General features: G+C 39.3%; 1 protein-coding gene and 1 long non-coding RNA gene across 10 annotated transcripts in view; one reads left to right on the forward strand and one right to left on the reverse strand.

Moving 5' to 3' along the window:
* The first annotated feature begins 2,588 nt into the window (after positions 1 to 2,588).
* elavl4 (ELAV like neuron-specific RNA binding protein 4) overlaps positions 2,589 to 22,025 on the forward strand; it is a 77,280-nt gene continuing 57,843 nt past the window's right edge. For 2 of the 9 annotated variants that reach the window (XM_026269221.1, XM_026269222.1), the window contains exons 1-2: positions 2,596 to 3,196; positions 3,766 to 3,894. In XM_026269221.1, coding sequence (XP_026125006.1) covers positions 3,149 to 3,196; positions 3,766 to 3,894 — 177 coding nt within the window. In that variant the 5' untranslated portion in view covers positions 2,596 to 3,148. Of the gene's footprint in view, positions 3,197 to 3,765; positions 3,895 to 18,787; positions 19,156 to 20,618; positions 20,840 to 22,025 lie in introns of those variants that run through there. The other 7 variants (XM_026269219.1, XM_026269220.1, XM_026269229.1 and 4 more) reach the window with 6 other exon arrangements.
* LOC113107064 (uncharacterized) lies at positions 3,757 to 16,431 on the reverse strand. Its single transcript, XR_003292615.1, has 7 exons — positions 15,910 to 16,431; positions 15,347 to 15,434; positions 11,808 to 11,916; positions 9,388 to 11,730; positions 8,837 to 9,249; positions 3,981 to 5,101; positions 3,757 to 3,888 (listed from the first exon to the last, which is right to left on the reverse strand). It is a non-coding gene; the product is annotated as an uncharacterized LOC113107064 (long non-coding RNA).

The raw sequence follows: 22,025 nt of genomic DNA on the forward strand, positions 1-22,025 counted from the left end.
AATTAAGCGGTAGACTCCATGATTCAAGTGACAGCCCATCCCAGTGCATGCACACGTATGCACACCATCTCCTGAACGATTTTTAACCAGGTTTGTTATATATGATAAAATCCGGAATAAGCTTGATAAACAGAAAATCCTGCAACATCAATAACACAATTACAGCGAGAGTGAGAAAACGGTGCTCTTTACATGATCCCTCAGTAGCATGCCACACTTGGTGGATTCTTAACTTCATAAGATTAGCCTATAATGTTATTATTCTAAAAGGATTAAGCATTAAAAGTTGCAATGATGACTCGGTGGAGGTACAAACTGTTCTGTAATAGCATAAAACAAATATGATACAGTTTTAAGTAATGGCTCATATGCACACATAAACAAAAATGGTAGCATTCTCTCTCATTCTCCAATGCTCTCTCCATCTCCTTTTTTTAGTTGGCTTTAGTCCACCCCAACAGATGGGTCAGTGTCAATAGGCTGCTATTAACTGGACACACGCCTCTCATGGGGCCTGGAGACCAGATCATACTGTACCATACGCAGTTTTCCAAAAAAGAAGAAAGAAAGAAACAGCTCATTTTCCTGCAGTCATACCCACTTTCAGCTAACCTCCGCCTTTCACACACTAGAAACAACACAGGCTGAAAATGACTTATTCTTGTCTGCTTTGTTATTTTGAGAGAAAAACATATGGTTTTGTGGTTTGTATTGTACCTGTGTCCGTTTGCATGAAGATGGTGATTAGGCATAGACAATGTGATATATAATATTCAACAATTAATAGTTAATCGTTTAGCACAAAACATCGTAATTAATCTTGACTAATTTTATCTACTCTTCCTAATCACAGCTAAACATTTTAAATTAAACATCTTGTGAAAGTCTAATTTAGTATGCATATTGAATATAATTTTTTTAAAGGTAAGATTACAGTGCTATGCAGTCATTGGCTGATGGGAATTCATCTGCGAGTCTATGACTAAATCAATGAATAACAATGATCTCATGATTGCTCATACTTTTTAAAGTTTGTATATATAAAATAATTATAGTGGACATAAAACACATTTTAAAATCTAAAGCCGACAATGAGAGTCAATAAAATCAGTTATTTATAGTAAAAAATAAATACAAATTATTATTATTTAAATATAGTTCTATTACTGCATTAATCTATAAAAAAAGGGCTGCACAGAAAATAACCTCACAAATGTTGGACAAGAGTCAGGTTATGTGTTATTCTATGCCATTCTCAAACAAAATTAAAGGGTTTGGTTGTATAATTATTGAAAGGACAGGACATTCTGGTTTCTTCCTGTAATAAAAGTGAAAGTGACGTGACATTCAGCCAAGTATGGTGACCCATACTCAGAATTTTGCTGTGCATTGAACCCATCCAAAGTGCAAACACACAGACACACTGTAAACACACACCCGGAGCAGTGGGCAGCCATTTATGCTGCAGCACCCAAGGGTTCAATGCCTTGCTCAAGGGCACCTAAGTCATGGTATTGCCAGCCCGAGATTCGAACCCACAACCCAAGGGTTAGGAGTCAAACTCTCTAACCACTAGGCCACCACTTTTTCTTTATTATGTGGGAATCTGCGTTTACCTTTCCATCTAGCTATTATTGTATTATATTATTTTATATATTTTTTTCAATCTTTTAAAATACTTCTGATGAATTATAATGATTATATTTGAACAAATACCAACACAACACTATTGGAAGGCAACAATCTGTCTTTGCAATCTAATAATCAGCCATTATGCCCATTGTTCCAATAGGTAATTGAACACTCAAGCCACAATTTCACTGCACAGCACATGTTATCAAACCAAGCAGCATAAGTGAAAAAATTATGCTAGCTCTTTCAGAACTAACCAAGGTCAAGTAATATTATGTTGTATAGTATGAAACAACTTCACACAAGTGCTGCAAGCAGAGTAACCACAGGTGTACAGTAGTTCTTTACATTAACTATGGATATGTTCTACCGACATTCGACAACCAGAAAGTATGGCATTTATATATTTAGATTCATTTTTAAGTGTTGAAATGAATTATAGGCAAATTGTAGCTATGTAAACAGTGAATTGGAAGCATTGAATTGTGTACAATTACACCAACGTCTTGCTCTAATGCTATTTTAGAGGAAGAGATCTGTCCGGTTCACAAATATGATACGCCGACGACATAGCTGGAGCTTTCTCAGGCGAGGTGCCACTGGTCAGAGTTTTCTTAATGTTATTGGTCTATAAATCAATCCCGTTCCCATACATCAAATATGGATGTCGCAAGGCAACTGAGGCACGGGGGGAGGCGAGAGAGAGGAGAACGGAGGTGAGTGGGTGCCAAAGCGATCATATGTTCCCCACAAGCAGCAGGAGGAGAGCCGTGAAGCCAGACGAAGAGGAAAAGATGAGCCAGGAAAGGCAGATGTGCCTGTGTCATGTCTGTTATGAACAGTCTTCCCACCTTGTGGTAACACTGTGAACTGTAACTGCAGGAGAGCGTGATCGAGAAATAGAGAGAGGGAGCGAATGGAGGGTGGGGTGGGGGTAAAGAGATAGAGATAGAGAGAGAGGGAGTGTGAGGAAGGGAGGGAGCAAGGAAGGAGAGAGAAAGAGAAAGGGTGAGGATGGAGAGAGGGAGAGAGAAAGAGAGAGAGAGGAGTTTAAACTAAGAGCTATGTTTTGGGACGAACTAATCTGCTACAGAGCAGTGTGAGGATCGGAACGCATTGTGCAGGCGAGTGTGTGGAGGACAGATAAGGGAAGAAGCCCGGCAGACCGACTGCTTGTTTTAATGTGCTGACTCTGGGGAGCTAAAAAAATAAAAATATTGACTCTTCAGTCGTGCGGCGTGAGCCAGGGCACAAGCGCCACATTTAACAGAGGTGCACCAGAAAACACGGGCGCGAGAGAGAAGAAAATACATCCAGCCAGACAGCACATATAGAGGATTTCTCCTTCCTTTTCTTCTTTTTTTTAACCTGTTCATTTTTCTTTCTTTTTTTTTTTTCCTCGGGACTGATTCCCATTTCCAGTAGAGAAAAAGGAGCCGTTGAGCCACGAGAACGCAAAACAAAACAAAAAAAAAACCCACCAAAAAGCGACAAGAAACGAAACGCCACCAACAAGATGTTTGAAATCAGCCGAACACTGAATGCTGCTTTGTTGAGCAATGAGGTAAAGGAATTGGATTTTCTTCTTCTGTCACCTCACTTCTCTAAGTGTGTGTTCATAATTCTGTCGTGTGTAACATTTCTATGTTTTATCAGTGTGTCCCTGCTTCTAAATGTGGCAGCTGACAGGTCTAAATGAATGTGCAGGGATAGAGCATTTAGGTCCAGTTAAACGGCTGCTAGCTGAAGGCAGAACCTCTTTGCTCTCCGGGCGTACTGTAATGGATGAGAGACTAGACTCGCTCTCTCTCCCTCTCCCACGCACAATCATTTCATTTTCTCATTTACTCAAAGCAAGATAGCTGTAACTGCTGAGCTTGCTTGATGACTTGCCCATCTGGGGCTTGCACTGACTGTGTGCGTGCGTGTTTGTGTGTGTGTGTGTGTGTAGAGCGAATGTGAACGTAAGCACACGGCTCTCTATTACTGTGGCAGTCCAGTTTTCTCTTTCCTTCCACCTCTTGCTTTTTTCTTTAGCCTGTATATTTCGTTAAAAAACCTTGGCTAGCATTCTGTTCTCTTCCTCTTCTCTTCTTTTCTCCTCTTCCCTGTAAACGTGCACCTCGCGAGCAGTGTCTGAAGATGATGGTAAGGTGTTCACAGAACTCGGCAGTAGCCCAGGCGGAAGGCTCCTTCCCAGGCAGGGGCTCGCTGCTTTTCCCCCGAGATCCATCCAGCCAACTGGGGGCCAGGGCTCTGGGGGTAAGAGGATAGACGGATCCATCAGACAAACGAATGAGAAAATAGACAGCACTATTTTAGTAGAATAGCAGAATAAGAATACTAACTTCATTTAGGTAAATGTGTGCAGCCCTTAGGCTTGAATTAGCCAATGTTTTCATGCCTCATTGTGTGATGAAACGGCCGCCCACTCCGACTAGATCTTTCTATCAGTTAGCCAGAGAGAAAGAGAAAGAGACAGATTGCGAGAGAAAAAGCGGCTTGTGTTAGTGTATTGTTTGTGCATTCCTGCTCAGAATGTGTTTGTGCGGTGGTGTACTGATGCCTGAAATTGAAAGTGCGTCGTGTGTGTGTGTGACTGTGTATGCTTAAAGTAATTTGAGAATAGTGATGTTAGATGGCTAAAGGACAGATTTTTATATGTACATTTTGTTTCAAGCATCATTGTGAATTTCCAACAACTTTCTGAATATGTTCTGCAGGCGCTCTGCAGCCTTTTAGCACATTTCACATGTTCGAAAACATGTGAAATAGAAAGCATGTGTCTTATTAGTATTATGTTACCAAATAACTCAATAAGTGGATGGCTAGTGTAATTATTAAATTTTGTAGCACATAAAAATTAAGTTGTTTTATTTCTCCATTAATAGGTGGCCAATATTGAGCATACTAATACTGTAGATAATAGCTGGCTATGGCTTTTCCTGATTATAATGTGTTTTTACTCAAGTCTGGAGCTATGAAAGTAGATAACCATCCTTTACGTTCTCATTCAGTAATTTCTGATCTTCTGCTACAGTCTTGGGGGGAAGAGAGATGGTTGTATGGGAAAGCCCTGGTTTGCTGGCTGGTGCTGTAAGCGCCGGTCGGTTAAGAATAAATCCCTGACTTGGTGCATTAAATCGACACGAAACTGTGGGTGTCTAATCTGTGATGGGCTCTCGTTCCTCATCTCCACAAAACAGGATCAGCCTGCCTGCCTGGAGCCGCACCACATTCTCACACAAATCAGACTCATACTGACAGCACTGGAGCTCCTCTGCCAGTGCACAAACACACACGCAAGTGTACATACACACACTGCGATCGCATGAAGCTGGGTGTTCATCGGCAGAGAGAGCTGATTTTTAAACCCTTCTTTGCAACCTTTCTGAGGTGCGTGTACACACTTGCCTTAAAATCCTCCGCAGCTCAGGGATTTGAAACATTTTGCATATTCATCCAAGCCCTAAGAAGATAGAAAAAAGAAACAAGGCATGTAAAGTCACAACCACAAATATTCTCATTTGAACTACAACATTTTTAAAAGTTATTCAGGAAAATCATCGTCATCTAGCAGTCAGTCACAATTTGAACTGGGAAAGCGGAAAATATATGCAACAATTACTATTTAATGAAAATTAGTGACAGCGATATGTATGTGTCACTAGTTGTTGGGAACCGTGTGACTGCACAAAGTGTTGTTCTAGAATTTTCACATTGGCAGAGCACTGATTCAGTTCACGAAAGTAGATTTTTTAAAAAGATGGTTTAATGAGAGGTGGTTTCTCTCCGTTTCTCTTTCCACCTCGAGAGACTGTAAAACGAACTGTTTTACCGTTCTGCTTCTGCACTTTTCATGTTAAATATAGAATTAATAGAATAAAACATTGATATATAATTTTTTCAGCTGCTATGTCTGGCATCATTTCATCTATTTTTTACTGTCAGTTGTAGTCATTGTACATTGTCATTGTACATTGTATGTGATTATTTGTTTTATTTCTGGATAAAAAATAAACCCTAGCTGATTGTCTTGTTTTTCGCTTCATTTGGATAATAAATTGTGCTGTTTATTCATTTGGGAGAAGGAAAATATGTCTTTATCTCTGCAGGACTGTTTTTTCTCCAAAAAATCTGCATTTGTGACTCACATTTATCTGCAAACACACAACTCACATTTCAGATTGTAATTAACCAGGTTAAATCAGCCCATCGTTACAGTGATTAATTGTGCCTTCATTAACTGAAGCCAGATCATTTGCATACATTAAATCATTGTACAGAGAAGAGGTAGAGGTCTGTCTAGGCATTTTTTTGTGAGAGGGAGATTATATTCTCTTTTCCAGTTCTCTGTCAGTATTTTTTATTTTATTTTTACATGCATTAAGTTGCTCTCAGACATCTTGCAGAGCAAAACGACTAGAACATTCCATCTGGATGGAGCTTTTTCAATTATATTTCTATATGCGCAGCATGTGTAGAATTCATATATCAAAGTAATGATTGTATTTTATGATTAAGTAAATCAATCAAGCAATGAAAACACTCAGAGCTAGTTCTGAAGATGTTTTTACAAACATGAACTGACATTAAACGCCAAGCGCAATCATAGGAAGCAATGGATTGCTAATACTGAGATAATTTATTTATCAGCGTGCTTTAACATATACCTGGAATAATTGAATAAAAATAAAATGTTTTATTTTCGAAAGTAGCAAAATAGATGCAGCACATAACAGTAGTTATGTTTGATTTTGGTATTCTCGTGCCAAGCACTCTCATGGGTTCTCGAGCATCCAGAAGACACTGAAATGATTTCTAATCACGGTTAATAACCGCAGTGTTTTTTTTAATTAAGCATGACACATTGCCACTCGAGATACTGCGCTAAGCAGGATACGGTGTGATTTCCAATTATAAAACATTTTTCAGCATTCAGCACAAATGATGGAAGCCTCTGAAATAGCACAATAGTACAATTATGGGGAAAAACGGCACGTTCTGACGAAACTACACTGGATTTGGTAGGGTTGTGGGTATTAATCCAAACACATACAGATTTGCTATTTAAAAAAATTCCATTGCAGATTGGAAATGCTGTTCATGTGCACACACACACACACACTCCAGCAGTCCACGGGTTACAGCTGCTCTATGTCAAACGGCAGCGTGCTTGCTTTCTAACTTAATTTTTTAGCTACTTTTGAAGGTTATGTTCACTCCTAAATTCGTTGGAGGGAGCTGAGAAACAAACAGAGATGAGGGGGAGAGGAGAGGGAATTGAAGAGCGATTGGCAAATGTCTGCTGGCAGTGCGAAAGATAGGCAGGGTCATCTCTATTTCACAACAATGATTAGCTCTGCCCATCTGCCGGCTCGACAGGCTCCTCCTGCTGTGATTGCAGTGTTCTCTGTTCGATGTAGCCCTGGAAATTAGTTCATTTGTGCTGCTCAACCCCAGCCTAACTGTACTGAGAACAGGTGCAGAATTCTACCCCCGCACAAAGCAGTAGTGAGCGTGTACGCATGTGTGTGTGTGAACACTTTACGCCAAGCAGCAAGTAAAGCAGACTCATCAACTGTGAAAAGATTCACATCTTGCAACACAATGGCAGTAGATTGCAGTGGATCAACTTCCTGTTCAAAAACAAGAACCTTTTTCTCCTTCTAGTAGGATGTCTCTCCTCATTAGCGTTCACCTCAGAATTCCGACATCAATACCTTTTTACTTCTGTGTATATTTAGCCTGCCACAAAAGCTAAACCTAATATGACACTAGCACTTTATTCTTGCTGCTGAGAATTTTAAGTACTTCCCATCAATATTCTATCCAGATTTAATTTCCGACGCCTCAGTCAAGGACAGCCTCAGTCTGTGATACTGTGCAAGTGTGGAAATGGCACAGCCATCACACAGAAAGATCTGGAGCCTAGAGCCTTGCAGCTTCAGAGGCCGCAGCTATTGTCAGGGCGCTTTGCCATTTTGGAAGAAAAGGCCGCAAGAATGATCTATTTAACCCGTGGGTCACTCAACGGTCACTGCACACACATGCACAAGGCATTCGGGAGAGAATTAGCCACCACGCACTGCTCAGACTCACATGTGTGTGCATGTGTAAATGAGAGAGTGGAGAAAGAGACTCCTGTTTCGTAAACTAGCGATGCTGGACCACCTGTTTTTAATAGGCATACGCCAAATGTTCCACAGAACTGCATCCAAATACTGAGTGAGCATTATGGTGACGCTCTGAGCTCATATGGAATGCAAATAGATGTGAAATTAAGAGAAACTAAACAGCATATTCTAAACTGTGTGAAACCAAAGTAAAAATAGTTGGTGTTGTTGTATTTAAGTAATCTGATTATGCTAAACACATTTATTTACTTGTCTAAGCACCACAATATCAGTGGCATTAACAGAGACAACATTTACTATCTATCTATCTATCTATCTATCTATCTATCTATCTATCTATCTATCTATCTATCTATCTATCTATCGGTTAAAGATCTGAGCTGGTAACTGAAAAGTTATACATTCAAAGCCCACAAGAGGCGTCCACCTTTGTGCCCTTATGCAAAACATTTTGACCAGCCTTTTTTTTTTCTTTTTTTTTTTTATGGTAAAACATTATTTTCTAAAGTATTACATTTTTTAAATGTGAAAATAAAACAACAAGATGATACACTCGGGATAAATGTGTTTCCTCCATCCCACATTTTGTGGCACACAAAACAAAACAAAAAAATCTATAGCTATGCTCAAGATCAGTGTTTGTCTACCAGTAAAAAAAAATGAATTAATTAATAAAATAACAATTATACATTTTTATTTTAGATTCCAGTTTTGTTCTATTCTATAATAAATACCCTATGCTCAGGAATAGTTTGACTGCAATAATGGCTCAGTTGACTACTGAGTTTGGATCTAACTAGGGGCAAACCCAAGCTACAATACACAGGGGACCCTAGATATCCTATGAAACGTGTCTAAGGATGCATTAGCTCAAGCAATCTGGCTGCAGAGCTATAAATGCTGGCAGTTTCGTGTTTTCAGGCATAAGCATGTTAAGCAGGAAAAGAGGATGAGAGTGCTCATTAGGAAACAAATGTAATGAAATTAAGTTTGTGCTGTCAACACAAGAGTACATTTGTGTGTGCATCTCGCATAAACATGACACACAAACAACACACCTCACTTACATATATCCACTAGCACACCCGCAGTGCTTCAGGATGCTTGTGCATGTGGAAGTAGACGTAAAAAGCACCACTGGGGGCCGTCACCAGTGAAGCGAGGAGCAGGTGTCTCCAGCCAGGCAGAGAGAGAGAGAACCAGGGCAGCCTGCCTTGCTTGAGTCTTAGCCCCACCAGTGCTCCACTCGCCTGGGAGGACAGGTGACATCTGACCCCTGTGCCTATCTAGTGGAAGACTCTTCCTCCAGGGACGACAGTTAATACTGAAACTCTGAGCCCAGAGTCAGTATGAAAAGATGTGATTTTTTTTTCCCCACTGTCTTTGCTTTTTGATGATTTCACAGGGACTGGGTGTTGATGAGGAGAGCAGCAGATTGGAGGTCTTGAAAACTCTCCCCTTTTTCCCTTTGAAAAGACAGCTAAAAAAGAGTCAGAGAAGAGAGGGGTCAGCGTGAGTGATACAGGCACCATGACCTGGAAGTAAAAAGCCTGTGATTTCAGCAGCAGGGGGCGAGTGCTGGCGATGATGGTCCCCAAAGAAAAACATGTTCACGTACCTCTCTCAGCATACAGAATAAAGGTCTAGTCTTCATCTGGAGTTTCAGGGCTGTGATTTCTGCAGGGAAAAAGAACATCAAAACTGAGGATCCAGTGAACAGCGAGAGCTTTGTGTTTCAAGTGAGACTATTCAAGCAAAGCCATAAAAAGATACAAAATAAAAGAAAGAGCAGAAAAGGGGGGGAAATTACAAAGGAAGAGTCATTTCTATGGCTGAGCCGGCACTCAAGACGAGAATGCATACTAAAATACACAGTATTTCCAAATGCAGAAAATAGTTCATGTTTTTTTTCAGCACCGGTGCCGTTTTATTCTTCCAGAAAAAGAAATAGACATTTTAATGATTCAGTATTTCAGGAATGATGATGGAGTGATTTTTAAAAGAGGAGCGGTAAATGCTTACGCAGGAATGTGTGTTAAGTGCATGAATGCTTGCTTGTCTGGTTTACCCCGGCTTGCTTAAGTACTATAATTAATGGTTTTGTTAATTGAACAGGAATTGCGAAGGCAATGTAGTGTAGAAAGCAGCGCCAGTAATTCATCAATTTCACTCTTTTTCTCCTCCTCTCATTCTCTTCGCCCACGTTTACTTTTACAGCTCGAAGACATTAGTTGTTGAATTGTTCAGCCTACAATCTTTTAAGATGAACTCGATTTGAAATTAAACGGGCCACTTGGACAAGATTTGTTCCCTCAAACTGAACAAAACACGCTGCTGTTTATTTACAAGAAAACAGATTCCAGAGACTCCTTGAAAAACCCCATCCATTATGTTGGAGTGCATGTTAAATAAATTAATAAAAGCAGTCACGGCCGATTGTTATTAAAGAAGTTCAATCATTCATCAGAATCGGGCAGCCATTTTGTAGTAGGATTATCCGCGTTGCTATGACACGCAGGCTGTTTCTAAAGTGATAAATGTGCTCTCTGCCTGAATGATAGCCTGTGCCCAAGAGCTGACACGTTGACAAACGGCGCTGTTTCCCCGAATTGATAGTTTCTGAGCCCATACATTTCATTGATTCGTTAATTGTTCGAGGGAGTTGGAGGCGCCTGACTGTCATGAATAAATGATAGATGCCTGGCATGTGTGCATTACTGAGGAAGACCTTTGAGGCGTGGTGTTGCTTCCTCAGAGACGCCAACCGTCCTCTTCACAGCCCCAAGGAACTGCTGGTCCCCGTTAGTTTCCCCTCACATTAATAATGCATTCTCTCTAACAGCAGTGTTCAGCATTAAATGCTTTGCCATAGAGCCTGTTCAAAAACATCAATACAAACTCACTGAAATAATCCCGTTTCAGGCGGGGGTGGTGGGGGGGTACATATGCTAATTGCTTCTTAAGGCATTCCTTCTGTCTACATCTAGCGGCCCTTGTGTCTTTTTCTGAATCTTTTCCTTTCTCTCGTCTTGCTCTCTTCTGCTTTGATTAAGTAAGGCACCATGAGTTCTGGGAGAAAGGCAGCATGGATGGAGGACAGTGGCGCAGAAATACTGACGATGCTTTTCCCAGGGCTCAGAAAGACAAGGTGATGGAGTATCTACAAACACGGAAAGATAGGTGGGGGAACAGGGGGAACGAGGAAAGGAAAAAAGAGAGATCGATGGCATATTTCTGTTTGATTTTACCCCAGAGATATGAGTTGTACCTTCAATATCAATGAGCTAAAAATGAGATACTTTTTTCAGATAACTTACAGTAGTCGCTCAGAATCAAATTCAGTCTGCACAACTTTGAAAAGCTACTATATGATTGCCATGTATTATGAATATCAAACACGTATAGATTTGTTAGTCTTGTGGTACACTTTTAGTTTAGCATTTGAGGGGACTAGAGTTAAAAAACTGACCTGTTGTGTATAAATAATTGTGTGTGTATCTTTGTGTGTGTGCATTATTTAAACAGTGTAAGATATATAAGAAGCAATTTTTCAATGGGTATGACACATCTGATCAAAGATATGCCAACTTTTTTCTTTCTTTTAAAACTTAAGACAGACATAATTAGATACATTATTATTACAATTCAATATAGACCAACTGAAATCCACTATAGATATTCACTGTTGCAGAGGGCTGAATAATATTATGAATAAGCTACATTCATCTTGTGGTTGCTCTAAGCAAAAGCTGGCCTGGTCAGCACAGGGAAAGCGTGGCCCCCTCTCTGAAGGGAAGCACTGATTAAAGACCAGGCCAGATGGACCACAGCGGTCTTCCTCATCGTGCTCGAGAGCTCCAACTGCGATCAAACACAGCAAAGGCCACCCTACAGCCAACCGTCATACAGCTCGGTCTTCACCATTGCTCAGTCCCCCTCCAGCCAACCGTCAGTGACTGCACTACACAAATGAGATGGAGAGAATCGTCAGTGATGTTAATGATCAGAAAAGAGCTCAAGTGTTTCGCTCAATGTCACCTTCGTTTGGAACTGGCCATGAGGAGAGCCTCCCACTAAGTTTGATATCTGCTCAAGGATTCATCAGTGCCACATTCATCTCATTTTCCCCACAAATAATGAGGCTTACCTTAATGTAAACCAGAAAAACACACTCATTAAAGGTCATCATGATAAGTACCATCTAAATCAGCATAATTATTTGTAGTCGCATTTTTTAACCTTGATAGACTTTATTAGCACTGAAAATGCACAAAACTGAGCAAAAGTGAACAGACATGGATGATACATATGTTTTTACCAGTTAAATCATAATTCAATCATCACCTGTATCCACATCCCCTAAAATATCTGAGCTACAAAACACAACCGTCGTTTTCAGACAGGTTTTTTGTATCTAAACGTAGCAAGCGTCGACTGGGTGAGCCGAGCCTGAGCTCAGCAGCCTGACATGTGCAGTGCTGCCTGGCGGTGAAGCCGCCAAAAAAGTTGATGTGGTGTCGAGGTTCTCCTTTGAGGTGACAGGAACAGGAATTGGACTGGGTGATACTCATGTCCTCTGACAGAGAGAAATATTTGCTTCAGAGGGAAAAAACTTCACCCCTTACTCCCAAGGCGAATGAGAATTGTGACGATCAGGATATGTCAAATAAGAGATAGAATTTGACGTGTGGAGAAAAAAATGACTGTATTTGTCCTTCAACAAATCAAAATTGTATACATTTTCTGGGAAAAAAAAAGTTATATACTTATTTTATATTCCAGTAAATTTTTCAATAAAAATAGGCCTTCTAAACCTTTTTTTAAACAAAGTATTTTGCTTGAAAATACTAAATAAAATTAAACATTCAGTGTTTTGAATGTGTTTGAGTTTTTCTCTTCCTAATCTGCTCGTGAATAACAGGACAAAGTGAAGTGCCTTTAGAGAATTTAGCCAAATTTTAAAACAAGGCTCCAAATGAGATGTGCAATTTTTAACGCACTTGAGCTGACAGCTTGCAGGGGATCTACACTTCAGTGTCTTTAAATAAACCTGTTATTATTCAGGGTGAAAATTGAGACAAAATAAATGTTCCATCTCACTAGAAGATTTTGCTCAGTTGAAACAATTATCACCATGTCTGTTGCATGTTTTAACATGTTAAAACTCTCAGAATAGATGCTTGGTGTTCATGCTGGAAGCAGGAGTTAATGTGAAGTGAATGTGTAGGATGCATTTGGTGGAAATCGATAACGTCGATGGGATACTGATGGAGCACGAGTAACACACACATCCAAGGGGACTGCAGATTTGAAATATTTGACAAAGAGGAGCACTTGGATTTGTGGTTATGGCTAACAGAAGGAGTCAGGTGGTGTATGTGTGTGTTTGTGAGCAGCGAGAGATGGGGCATGCAAGGTTCAGAGTAATTAGTCAGATTGAGGACTGAAACGAGGCAGTGTGAGAGGAGGCTGGGGCAAAGCATTTGTGTGTGTATGTGTGTGTATTTGTGTTAGAGGCCAGGCTGGTGGGATGCTCTAATTGGAACTAAGCGGCCGCAGAGGATCAGAGGTACTCCAGAAACAAAGGAGCACAGGCAGAAAAAGAGAGAGAGGGAGAAAGAGAGAGGATGCTGTACTGGGTGTGTGTATGTGTCTCTTAGTGTTTGAGTGAACAATAACTAAAGTGACATTTTACATGCTCAGCTAGCAAAGGCTTTGACCAAACCTCTGACTGCATCAAAATCATACACACGCCCAAACTCAATTTTGAAAAAGAGAACAGACATTCTACACCAAAAAACAACAAAATAAATAAATAAATAAATAAAATTATTTATAATATATTTATAATAATATACATATATATATATATATATATATATATATACACACACATAAATATTTTCATTTCCAAGAAAATGTGTTCTTTGTTTAAAAGCTGCACAATGACACTCAATCATATATTACAATCCAATTTAACTACTGTACAATCAAACATATAAAATAAAATAAAATACATTTTCAGTGTCAATTAGTTTGCTGAGCATATAAAACACCATTTTACAGATTGAAAATAAATCAATTAGGCTCGTTGCTTTTAGCTCGTTACTCAATTCGCATGCTGCTTCACTTTTAATGGATTTTTGACAGCCGGTAAATGATGTGATTTACATTAGCTGGCCTGTTATAAAACCCCTCCGCCGGTGGTCAGAACAGCCATCCTTTAGCTCAAAAATACCTGCATAAATAGCCCATTTGGCAAAATGGCTGGCATAAAATGCATGTGGGTTGGAGGACAAAAATCGGCATCTTATATAAAATAATGCTATCTTAGTTTGACTGCTATTACCTGCTGTTCGTTTTTCCGAAAGGCTTATCCAACGCATGATGACTAAATGAAAGTCATTTATGTATACAGACACACACATACACTTTTCTGCAATAGTAAAGATCCCTGAGGTCACATCCTCCCACACAAAACCTCCATGTATTCTTGGCCAAGCCTCCCACCACAGGCCTCATGCCAGTCTAATCCCTAAGACCCCTCCCTCCATCTGTCCCCACCCAGCCCAGGAGTGAACAGAGAGACAGAGGGTCACACGCAGCCTCTGAGTCATACTGGACACGTTCCCTCAGCCTGCACGTCTACTGCTGGTGTACACGGCCTCGATATAAAACACTCTCTCATATGTAGCAATCATAGCGGTGGCTGCAAATGGGTAGCTGACAAATAACATGGACATTTTTTTTTATTAACAGGATTTTAGGTTCATATTTATACATATGTATAAGACAAAGTGTGCATATTTAGATGTTATGACTGCTTACTTGATTCTTAAGTAGTCTTGTGTTGTGGCTTTCATAAAAACAAATATTCCACGTAGTGGGGTCATATAAAAATGCATGTGTAATTGTACAACAATTTGAAAACAGTTTTAGTTGGAATTGGCAAAATGTTAAAGTGCCCCTATTATGGATTTTTGAAAATTACCTTTAATGCAGTGTGTAACACAGCTCTAAGTCAATGAAAAAATCTTGCAAAGTTTTAAATCTGAAAGTGCACCGCGTATAAAGTTATTGTCTCTCAAAAGAAAGAGTTGACTCTGAATCATTTTTAAAATGAATCCCATGTAATTTTCATGTCAACATGAAATATTAGCATATTGCTCGCCCACTTATTGTTCTTATTGCATCAGTCTGAATGCAAATTCATTCTTTGACAATAGGCGCCACTTTTGGAGCAGTAAAAATTGCGTTTTCCCCCGGTAATGCTGTACACAAAGCAGCACTGTGCTCACAAACGCTACTTTATCAGGCATTACAGGCAAGATGAGATGAAAATGAGACCAATCACCACAGATTAGCGTCACGCAAGGGAAGGGTTTGGAAAAATGAATCAGTAAGCAAATCGTTTGGGAGTCATCGAGCAAGTAAGGTAAAAATAAATGCATATTATAAGACAATGAACATTTTTTTTTACCTTTCATGCATGTCGACCTGTTGTTGGGGACTTCCAAAACCAAAATATATATCCTTCATTCATCAATATTTTTAATACAGGGAAATCAAAACCAAACCTTCCAGACTGGCCTTGTCTCCTCTTCTATCTACAGCATCGGCTGCTACAAAGACCAGAAGCTGACATTTAGTTCTTTATAAAGATTTCTGGGAGAGAGACAGGAAGAGAAAGTCAGGAAGATAAATGTCATTGTAAGAATCATTCTTGTTGTTTATTTAGGATTTCTTAATGTTTCTTTGATTTGCAACAAAAGCAACCATAGTGTAAAAGTCTCAGTAGTGATGAATATTAAGTAATTCCACAGCGATCTAATCTATTTTTTGGTATATATTGTTGTTTGTTACGTAACTATTGCCAGGAGCTGATCTGTTCTACCATTATTGTCTACAAAAAGACAGAAAAAAAAAGTCAAGAAAGTAAGGGAGCAAAACGTTCAATCTACATGCAATAAATCCACTCCACTGAACATACAACATGTAAACATGTACATCTGCATAAAGGCACTTAGCACTTTGTTTACATTCAAATTACCATTGACTACCCACATGAATATGTCTCTCTCACACACAAATATCTGAAATGGCTAATGGTCAGCTAAAGTAGAAAAAGTAAAAAACCTACCGCGAGTAGTATTCCACTACACAACCTTTCCTCTGTTGCTCTGCATAAACACACAGTATGAAAGTAAAAATAGGCATCTGTGAAGTCAAAGTACACATTTGCTCCTACCACATGCCATGTGACGAATGGTCGGTGGTATCAGAAGGTAGATAAGGGTGGAGAGCGTTGCTTCTCATTTTCGTTCAGTTTGGAGGTTGTGAAGAGCTCAGTGATGGTTCCCATCAGTGGTTGCTAGACTTTAGATTGGTGAACTCATACAGAGGTTAATGGACTAACTCAAGTTTGCCTGTGCTGTGATGAGAGGTCCTGTGTATAATTGAATCAAGCCTGCATATGAATGAAATGACAGGCAGTTTTTTTCCGATCTCTCTCTCTGTTGGTGGGAGGGACCTGAATTAATGTCTTGTTGTGAGGAAGATGAAAGGTAATGCCTTCCATAACTCACATGGTGCCACATGGTTCAGTGAGCAAAATGGGATGCAAAACACAATAACTAGTTTGTGGTGTGTTTTGTGAAGTGGGCAGAGCATTGCAATTTATTTTTTTTTTTTTTTTTTACTATCATGTGAATGTTTTACACACATGCACACATTTGTTTACGTGAATTGTGGGGACCTTCCATAGTCTTCTATTACTTTTATCCTGATTAAACAATATTTTTTTATCCCCTAACCCAATTCTAACCCTAAACCTACCCCTTACAGAAAACATTTTTGCATTGTTACACTTTGAAATAAACATTATTTAATATTTTTAATAACTGTTTACCTCGTGGGGATTGCAGGCCGGTCCCCACAATGTCAAATATTTTTTAATATCCTTTGTGGGGACATTTGGTCCCCACCATGTAGGATAAACACACACACATTTAATTATATTTAAACTATTATATATATGTAAAATTGTATATTTAAATATAATTATATACAAATTGTATATTAAAATATAATTATATACAAAAAAAATATATTAAATGATACTTTAATAACAATTTTTTTAACCACATTTAATTAATACTAATAATAAAAACACATTTACTTTTGTCAGACGCGTTCATTTGAACTTAAATCAGCAAAAAGCACACCATCATGCTACTGGGCCAAGCGCATCTGAAAAGAACGGGAAATATAAATAGTCTACATAAAGTATGGGTTTTCTAGGGTCGAGTGCTCAAGTACAATTTCCCCAAGAGTGAGGCCTGGCCATCCAGTGAGAAATGTCTTTCATTTTTTATGGCTGTGCTGGACTCTCATGCCAAAAGTGGTTCTTGTCAAGTCAGTAGCTCACCGTGAGGGACATCCGCTGCGGTTTATGGAAGTGCAGGTGCAGAGATGATAGGACCACAGCTGTTTTCTAGCCCATTCCAGCCCTGTGATTTGTTCTATTGTACCAGTACAGCAGCACAAAGACCTGCACCATATTAAAATGACACCCCTATTATTTCCCAGCAACAAACCTGAGAGTAAAATGTATTCACACAACACTAAAAAGACCCCCAAAGACCTATTGAATGTGTGACATTAGGATAGTATATGTGGAGTAAATGGGTGCAAGCAGGAAATGTGTTTTTGCCTGTGATGAATTACATATCTTGGTAAATAAATCTGAAATCCCTTCATTCGGCAGGCAGTCGCTCTCGGGCAGCCCTCACTGGTGGAGATGTGAAATGGGTTTTGTCAGGGGTGGGAGCGGCTGGTCTCGTGGTTAATTATTGATTCAGTCCGCGTGCAGCTGCGAACAACCGAATGTGGGAACAGTTTGCAGTTTTATTTAGAAAAGAGACAATGAAAGAAAACATATAATGGATTGGATGACATTATTTTACAAAGACTGCTCTTCTCACATCAGTAGATGTAACTGAATTTTATATGTGCAAGAACGAGTTTAAGAGTGTGTGGGGGGGTGCTTGTTATGTCACATATGAGAAGATAAACTTGTGAATATTAATAAGCTTGTCTTGCTGTTACTGATGTTCTACACTGATTTGACATTGAGAAGCAATAACAAGACTTTTTTTGAAATAAAGTAATTTAGATAGTTAATTTAACATCAAGATACTGCAAATAAAGATCAAGATATCAGAAATAAAATGTATAAAACAGTTTGCAATTGTTATTGGTGATTATTATTAGCGATAAAGTTACTAAATAAAGTCAGTAAGGTTACATTAATTCTTCATAAATTATTTCACATTTCAAATACTTTCTCTGACATAAGCGTGATTTGTTCTTTTTGCTTTATACACAAACAGAATGTTTTATTTTAGTTGTGGTCTTAAAATATGTGTCCTGAATTAATAAGAACCAGGATACAATTTTAACTTGTAAAAAGTTATTATATAAATGTTTATGTCACAAATATAAACCAACACTTGTGTTAACATAAATTGTTTAAAAAGTCTTAGGTAACGTTACTGCAGGTAACTTTGCTAGTGGCTCCAACTTACAACTTGTATTGCACAACAGATTGCGTGTGACAATCTAAAAACAATTTTCGAGTTGCAAAACAACGTAAAAAATACATTAATAAATTACTTTTAAAAAAATATTTGCTTACCTCGATAGTGAGGTAAAATACACTGTGTGCATTTGCGTTTTCCCTCAGGTTCCAAATAGTAAATGAATCCCTATCTATTAACCTAGTCATCACAGATACAGTTTGCTTTTGACAGACTACACTTAAAGGCAAAACGTTTTGTACCTGTCTCCCACTTGCAAGCGAAGGTCAAATTAGCTGTCAATCAGAGCCACTATTTCCCCAAAGGCACGACGCTCCCCAATGACTCGCGCCTCACCCTCTCCAACCGTCTCCTCGAGAGCAGCGCGCGCCACCCCTGTCTGTCCCCGCCCAGCCAATCAGATCTCACTGTAGCCTGACTCTACGTTCCATAAATGGTGAGAAGGAAAAAAGGGAAGCTCGCACTACTAGCTCCACAGAGTGAATGAGGGAACCGATCTTTTTTGTTTTTATTGTTTTATTTTGGATACTTTCCCCCTTAATAGACGAATAAATCGACACTCTCCGACCGACGCCGTAAGTTTCCGACTCCGTCTCTCCATCTCTCAACCGACCTGTCTGCATCTGACTGTCCTTGGGTCCACGCGACACCATCAAGACTTTCGGGAACGACTCCCCCTCAAATAAAAACGCTCTAAAGCGCAACGTTTATATTTTTGACCGGGTTTTTGAATAAAAGAACGAGCTTTTTCTTTTCCCCGTTCACCTCCGGACAGGAGAATGGTCATGGTGAGTAATGTGCTCGCAATTGAAAGAGTATTAACGTCTACGTTACGTTACACTGTAGTGGAAATCACTGACACACCGTTATGCTCAGCTTTAAGAAGGGCTTCATCACTCGTTATAATAATTTTAGCTTCGCTCTTTTCCTTTCTGTTAATCACATAAACGGCGACAATAGGGATGAAGACAGAATATTATTCTAGGGAGCTCATTTTGCGCGCGCGTGTGTGAGTGAATGTGCGTGCAGTTATGGTTTGTACAAAGAGCAGGTGTGTGATCAGTAACCTGTGCCTTCTTGAATCTGATGCTCAGTAGATAAAAAATGTGGTCTATGTAATTAAACACGTTTCGTCTCACATTTAACACTGACTGAACATTTGGCGTCTTAATTGCTTAACTCTATTGAAACTACTTTTTGCAGTTTTTGATAGCAATACACTGAATGTGTATAAATATACATAAATAATTATAAAATAAATCTCATCCAAATAAAAGCTTTTGTTTACAAAAATATATGTGTACTGTGTATATGTATTATGTATATATAAATACACACACATGCAGTATATATTTTGAAAATATTTACATGAATATACATTTGCATATTTATATTCTTTTATTGTATGTAAATATATTTAATATATAAACATAACATAGTTTTCTTATATATGCATGTGTTTGTATTTATATATACATGATATTTATGTAAACACAAACTTTTATTTTGGATGTGATTAATCGCGATTAATTGTTTGACAGTACTTATTATATATATATATATATATATATATATATATATATATATATATATATATATAGACAAATTGTAGTCAAAGTGGTCAAATATTTCCAAATAATGACCATTGTCAAGGGCAGCACTGTGTAATTCACTGCTGTTTCGAACCATGTTAATGTTGATGTTCTGTTTTATCAAACAAGTGTAAAAATAATTTCAATTAAATTCAATATTCATTGTTAAAGTATTTATTTAACCTAATTGTTGGTATTGTATTTAGCCCTAAAATAAAATGAATAATGGAATAATGGAATAAAGTCGGCAGGTCTTCATTGCAAAATAAAACCTGCAATAATGACCAACTGTACAGTATACCTATATATAGGAATATATAAAAGCTTAAACATACTCTGCAATCATTGCATGCTTTTAACTTGCATTAATTAGTAGTGCTGCACAGGCACCCTATTACCATAATGCCTGTAGGTGCAATCAGTCCGCTCTAACTCAAGCTGAGACCTCAGTTGCGATTGATTGCCTTTGCTGCTTCTGAAAGGGCTTCTGCTAGCCGAAGCGCCTGTGCCTCCGTCTGCAAGGCTGCCAGAGCGAAAGTGTTAATTTTCCAGAGTAGCGCAGATGACGGACAGCTGAGGCAGCCAGTGAGAGAAGTGAGGAGGAGGGTGCTGCTCTGATCTCACCAATGAGGAGGGGGCAGGGAGTGGGGCTGCAGCGTTCAGCTCTTGCCGAAGCCCATGCATTCACAAGCAGCCTCACTCAGAGGAGGAATGCCCACTCTCTCTCCCGCTGGCCACACGCTGCCTCGCCACCGCTGAGACACATACAGAGAGAGAGAGGAGAGACCAAGAGAGATCTCCAAGTGAGGAGACATTAGCACGGCTATAGGCGTGAACTCTCCCCGCCGACTTACAAATGGAGTGGAACGGGTTTAAGATGGTAAGGATGCTGCGGTGGTTTTGTGCAGGCAAGCGTGTGTGTGTGTGAGTGCGCAAGTGTGTGTTTGCCCTTGCTGTGTCTCACTGCCTGCAGCTGCAGTGGCAGCATTGGAGTCTCTCTCTGTCTCTCTCTATTCGTTCTCCTCTTTTTCAATTCTGCATGCTACTCCTCCCCTTTATGTAGGATGAGAGGAGCTTTATTTGAGAACAAGGCTGAGGAGAAGAGTGGAGAGGAAATGAGAGGAGAGAAAGCACAGGTGTAGCAGGTTCTTATATGCTGCAGTTTAAACTCCATTTACGATGTAGAGGCAGTGTTAAATCTTAATGCTCACCTTTTTTTTGCTCTCATCTTCCATTTTCATTCTCAATTTAACACTCGTCACTCCGGTTTGATCTGTCAAAAGGATACAGCCGTATAATTCATTTGATTAATGTGATGATTGTATGCTTTTTCTTTATGATTTACCAAACAAATGCTTTAAAATTTGTATAAAATTCACATTTAGGCGGAAGACGATGAATACGTAGAAGGTTGTGTAACTGTGTACTAGCGTACATGCCAGAGTGTAAGTTTGTAAATGGGAATGAGTGGGAGTGACCTCGTGTGTACGTGTGCATGAGAATCTATAAGGCAGTGTGTGAGGGTGTGTTTCCATACATAGTGTAGTTAGTGTTCAGGCACGTCTGGAGATCATTGCCTGTGTTTGCCCATCTTCTCTGATAGAGGTAGGGCAGGCTGCACTAAACATGCTGCGCTGTGTGTGTGTTGTGCTAGTGTATGTGTCCATTGTTGACTAAGGGCTCAGAAACTGCCTCCCCCGGCTGTCACCAGGCTAGTGGGAGACTGTGCCTGCCAGGAACCAACTCTCCCCGAGAGAGAGAAATGAAGAGAGAGAGACAGAAAGGGAAGTAGGGAAGCTTACAAATGAAGCTGGGTAAGAAAAAACCTAGGCCTGTGTTAGCACATCACATAAAGCTGGAAAACATAATTGCATCATTTCGAATGGCCAAGGCAGCACAGATATATGTATTTACTAAGTTGTAGTGACTGTCAAATCCCCCATCTGAGCGGTGCATGTTCAAATTTAAATGTGGGCAGCATTATTCATTTTTCAAGCAAATGTTTGACTGTTTGTGTGTGGGCTTTAACACGCAATCAAAATGCTAATTGAAAAGAAAGCGATTCC

This window comes from Carassius auratus, chromosome 8 (assembly GCF_003368295.1).
Source record: "Carassius auratus strain Wakin chromosome 8, ASM336829v1, whole genome shotgun sequence".
Lineage (NCBI taxonomy): Eukaryota > Metazoa > Chordata > Actinopteri > Cypriniformes > Cyprinidae > Carassius > Carassius auratus.